General features: G+C 45.4%; 1 protein-coding gene across 1 annotated transcript; it reads left to right on the plus strand.

Annotated features, from left to right (window-relative positions):
* The first annotated feature begins 4,416 nt into the window (after positions 1–4,416).
* Positions 4,417–5,593, plus strand: CLDN25 (claudin 25). The gene has a single exon (XM_003992364.2). It carries the CDS (start codon positions 4,869–4,871, stop codon positions 5,553–5,555), a length of 687 nt encoding a protein of 228 aa, XP_003992413.1. The 5' UTR covers positions 4,417–4,868; the 3' UTR covers positions 5,556–5,593.

Here is a 5,593-nt window from a genome sequence, read left to right on the forward strand (position 1 = left end):
GTCTCGCGAGGCTCAGACCGCCGCTGGGAAGGCGAAGCCGCACTACAACTCCCAGCAGGCACCGCGACTGTCCTAGCGAGGAACTTCCACGGTGTCCCGTAGCTGGCAAACCAGGGGAGACGCGTTTCCCTCCCTAGCTATTTTCAAACAGCTTGTCTCTTCCCGCCTGTTTTTCGCTAGACAAAATGAAGGGTTTTTACTTAAAAATCAGTCCTAAATGAACCTTTCTCAACTTCAAAACGCTTACCTGTGACACTTAGCGAGCTGGAATACCGGACGAACCCATCTTGATCTTTTTTCGTTGAATATTCACTTTCAAGGGCTGCAGCGGCCATCAGAGTCTATGTGAGTAGTGCCCTCTGGAGTTGTGCAAACGAAGTGGCGTCACCTCAAAACTAAAAGTCTGACTAAATTGCACTATATATGTATATATATATATTTTTATGTATTTATTTTTGACAGAAAGCGTGCGAACAGGGGGAGGGCCAGAGAGAGAGGGAGACAGAATCCGAAGCAGCCTCCAGGCTCTGAACACAGAGCCCGTCGAGGGGCTCGAACCCATGAACATGAGATCATGACCTGAGCGGAAGTTAGAGGCTTAACTGACTGAGCCACCAGGCACCCCTAAATTGCACTCTTTTTATGTTGCATAGTTTACAATGCAATCTATGTACATATATTACATCATATAGATCTTTGTTCATATATTACATATATACTATGTCATGTAGCAAATATGTGTTACATCTATGTAATAATACATTACGTATTTATATTGTTTGTATTATTTATATTACCTAAGTATAAATAACATTAGTACTGGATGGACTAGAACAAGATACTTAACACTTTTTTTTTCTTTAAAGTGTATTTATTTTGAGAGAGGGAGGGGCAGAGAGAGAGAAGGAGAGAGAGACTCCCAAGCAGCCTCTGTGCTGTTAGCATGAAGCCCGATGCAGGGCTCAAACTTATGAACCATGAGATCATGACCTGAGCTTAAGTCAGACGCTTAAGGGACAGAGCCACCTAGGCGCCTGTTAACACTTTCTATCAGAGGTTAATAAATCAACTTGATGAAAAATTTTTAAAAAATTGTTTCATTATTTACTGTTACATACTGAAAGATGTTCACAATATACTATGTACACTATGATTGTTTTTTAAAATAAGTAGATACAGATACATATACAGAGGTAAAGAACATACACCATATTAGTGGCTGACTTACGGGATTTATTCTCTTCTCTATGTTTTCCTGTCTTTCTGTAATAAACATGTACTGCTTTAGTTAAAATGTCACGTTTAATTTTTTAAAAAGGTATCTTGTGAGGGTTGACCTCAAGTAGATGCTGATGTTAATTAAGGTCCTTGTCAATTTTAAGTGTCTATATTTTAAGTGTCTGTAGGACAACCCGCTTATCCCAGTGAGGCTAGGGCGGCTTCCTGTGACATGAGCAAAGGACAGGAAACTGGGGTTGAGACAGGAAGTACAAAGGACAGCCTAACATACTGGGAAGGTATCTCTCCCTAGAAAACCAGATCAGCTTCTGTTCAGTAGACCTGTCAGCCTCACTTTGAATTCTAAATGCTGTTACTAGAAAGGTCCAGTGAGAAAGAAGGACCTGCAGATGACCTTCCTGAAAACTTGTATTATATATTTATTGAGCAACTACTGTATGACAGACAATGGACTAGGCTGGGAATCCAGAATCCCAGGAAATATTATCATTGCTATCTTGAAGGTAAATGAGAGATTGATCCAGATTTTGTGGGGCCTAAATCTTATCAGTTGCTGGGAGGGGGAGGGCCCTTTAAGGAAAAGAATATAAAATAAATACAAAATTCGGTACAGGCCTTAGAAGGGACATGGGCAAGTAACAGGCCCTGAAGCTAAGGTACAGAGGGCAGAGGAAATGTTGGAGGAGGAGCACCCAGGCTCTAATTGAACCGGAAAAGTTTCACAGTAAGGAGGAATCTGAACTGAGAATGGAAGGAGGGGCCACTTTGAGGTTGAGCATCTGAGATCTTCTCCAGTTAACTAATCCATGGGTCATACCCACAAATGCCACTGCAGGGCTCCACCTGTATCTGGCAGAGAGACCACTGGATTAGTGGCACAGTGTTCCTCAAGTTTTCTGGGAAGACCCAGAGTTAGTTTGAGGAAGGAGAAGAAAGAACATAGGGGATGGAGTGGGATTGCTACACACAGTCCGTGCATGTGGGCACGAATGAATATTTGAATAAGTCAAAAGAAATCAATAACATGAATGGGTTCTGTTTTCCCTCACCAACCTGACCTCCTACCTGGTTCACACTTACCATGGTTTACATGTCTTCCAACTCACAGATGGCCACAAATGGTCAAGAAAGGGCTCTGAAGAAAAGGCAAGGAAATAAGGAGTAGTATCTGAGAGAATCCGTCCTGAGCTCATACACATGTGACATGCCCGTTTTCAAGAGTCAAAACATCAGACACCAATCCGGATGAACATAGCACAAGCAGGCAGCATTTCCAGGGATGCATAACATTTTGCCATTGTGTTGCTTAGAACATGTGGTTGTTATAAAAGCACCCCATTTGCTTCAAAATAGTGTGAAGGGAGGGATGTGAATGGTGGATGCAGGTATGGATAAAATAAGATTGGCATGTGGGGATCATTTCTGAAGCTGGGTGGTAGGGCATGAAATTTCTTTACCCATTTGCTCTACTTTTGTATGTGTTTGAAATTTTCTATAATAAAACACGAAAGAAAAAGAGAGCCTTCAAGAGCCTTCACCTCCCTCCACCCCCACACCACTGGTAATCTGATCAGGCTGTATCGAGACATCATTCGGATAATGTCAAGGTGGTGTTTCCTTAGATACTCATCCTCACTTCCTCCCCTCAACACCCCTGCTTCCTGGTGCACCACAGGGCAATCAGGAGGTTAAAATATGAATAGGGAAATACATTGGTCAACATTTGTGTTCGTTATAAGAAATCCCAATTTGGGGGCATCTAGGTAGCTTAGTGAGTTAAGCGTCTGTCTCTTGGTTTGGGCTCATGTCATGATCTCATGGTTCGTGGGTTCGAGTCCCTCGTCAGGCTCTGCACTGACAGCACAGAGCCTGCTTGGGATTCTCTCTCTCTTCCTCTCTGTCTGCCCCTCCCCCGCTCGCTCTGTCTCTCTCAAAATAAATAAATAAACTTTAAAAAAAAGTCCCAATTTTCTTCTGTGTGTTGCCATAAAGATTAACCCCCTACCCCACATGTTGTGTCACCAGTGTGCATGCACATTGCGGGAGGAATCACTGTTGTAGCCTGGAGACAGAAACATGAAGTGTCACAGTCTGAGTCCCCTGGCTCAGGAGCTGGACCTGTTGTTTACCAGCTGGGGGGGGGACCTTGGCAAGTTACCCACCATGTATCTCGCAGTGGCGGTGTGAAAATTAAATAAGGATAAAGTATCTAGTCAGAAGTCTGGCATGTAGCCATTCTCAGTAAATGCAAATTATCTCCTTTCCTGTCCAAACCTGCCTCTTTGCAGCAGCAAATAGGAGTATGGAAGCTGGTATGACCACCACTCATTACAGCTGCTGTCCTTCAGCAGTAGGAGAATGGGGAGAGAGCACTTCCCTCCTGGTATATTCTGGGTCTGGATAGGTTCATTGAATGGGGCATTTTCTATTTTCTTCTGCTTACAAAAATATTAAATGGTAAACTTATCAAATGTATAAAGTACATAGACAAGCACAAATAGGGAAATAAAAACTGGTCACTTGCTGGTCTCACTTAACGAATCAAAATTTTTCGTGTCATTGAAGTTTCTTTTTTTTTTTTTTCAAAAAAAAATTTTTTTTTCCAACGTTTATTTATTTTTGGGACAGAGAGAGACAGAGCATGAACGGGGGAGGGGCAGAGAGAGAGGGAGACACAGAATCAGAAGCAGGCTCCAGGCTCTGAGCCATCAGCCCAGAGCCCGACGCGGGGCTCGAACTCACGGACCGCGAGATCGTGACTTGGCTGAAGTCGGACGCTTAACCGACTGCGCCACCCAGGCGCCCCTGAAGTTTCTTCTACATCACTTTCAAATGGCTACCTAGTACTAACCAAAAGTGTGCAATCATTAATAATATTTCAATGGACATTTTCATAAATCTTTGTATATATTCGCAATAAATTGGGATAAGTTCCTGGAGGTAAGGTGCTGCGTCAAAGTATGTGTGTATTTAAAAGTATGAAATTCGGGGAGCCCGGGTGTCTCATTCTTTAAGCATCTGACTTCACCTCAGGTCATGATCTCATGGTTCACAATCTCATGGTTCATGAGTTCGGGTGAGCTCCAGCCCTGCTTTGAGTGAGCCTTGCTTCTCTGTCTCTCTGTCTCTGTGTGTGTGTGTCTCTCTCTCCATCTCTCTTTCTCTCTGTCTCTTTCACTCTGCCCCTTCTCTCACTTGTGCTCTCTCTCGCTCTCAAAAAAAAAAAAAAAAAAAAAAGTATGGAATGTGAAGTCATGTTGCCCTCCAGAAAGACCTTATCAGTGTATATTCCCAAAACACCATTCTCATCCTCTCGGAACTGGGGAGTGATTTTAACTTCAGGTTTCTGAATTTACTCATCAAATCGATACTGATGGCTTACTCTCTAGCTTTTCTTTGCCTCTCATGGGACCCTCCCCCAGAACCCACGCCCACATCCCATCTTGGACACACCCCTAAACCCAGTGTTGCCAAGCTCCTGGCACCTGCCTCAGCTGCTGCCTAAAAACTGAAACAAGAGCCCTCTCCGAATGTGAAAGACCTTCCACTGGGTCTCCCCCAAAGTGCTGCCTGCTCACCGGTCACCCAGCCGCCTGTCCTCACTTTCTTGCTCCGTGGTGGGAGCAACCATGGCCTGGAGTTTCCACGGGAAAGCCCAGCTTGGGGGACTGCTCCTCTCCCTCTTCGGCTGGGTCTGCTCATGTGTCACCACCATCCTGCCCCAGTGGAAGACTCTCAATCTGGAACTGAACGAAATGGAGACCTGGATCATGGGGCTTTGGGAGGTCTGCGTGAATCAGGAGGAAGTTGCCGTGTGCAAGGCCTTTGAGTCCTTCTTGTCTCTGCCCCAGGAGCTCCAGGTATCCCGAATCCTCATGGTAGCCTCCCACGGGCTGGGGCTCCTGGGGCTCCTGCTCTCTGGCTGTGGGTCCGAATGCTTCCAGTTTCACAGGATCAGATGGGTATTTAAGAGGCGGCTCTGCCTCCTGGGAGGGACTTTGGAAACATCTGCTTCAGCCACTACCCTCTTTCCAGTCTCCTGGGTAGCCTATGCCACGATCCAAGACTTCTGGGATAACAGCATCCCTGAGATTGTGCCTCGCTGGGAGTTTGGAGATGCCCTCTACCTGGGCTGGGCTGCTGGTATTTTCCTGGCCCTTGGTGGGTTACTCCTCATCTTCTCAGCCTGTCTGGGAAAAGAAGACGTGCCCTCTCTCCAGATGGCTGGCCCTAGAGCCCCGCCGTTCTGTGCCCCAGCAAATGAGTCCAATGACTCCTTCTATCTAACACCAAGACCTAGGAACCTGTTCATCTAGGACCTGCTTCTGCCAAGGAATCTCCGGAATAAAGGAAT

The sequence above is a fragment of the Felis catus genome, chromosome D1 (assembly GCF_018350175.1).
Source record: "Felis catus isolate Fca126 chromosome D1, F.catus_Fca126_mat1.0, whole genome shotgun sequence".
In the NCBI taxonomy this organism is placed as follows: Eukaryota; Metazoa; Chordata; class Mammalia; order Carnivora; family Felidae; genus Felis; species Felis catus.

Excerpts from the sequence above, each read along its gene's own strand:
- CLDN25 (XM_003992364.2), top strand. The coding sequence starts at position 4,869 with ATGGCCTGGAGTTTCCACGGGAAAGCCCAGCTTGGGGGACTGCTCCTC.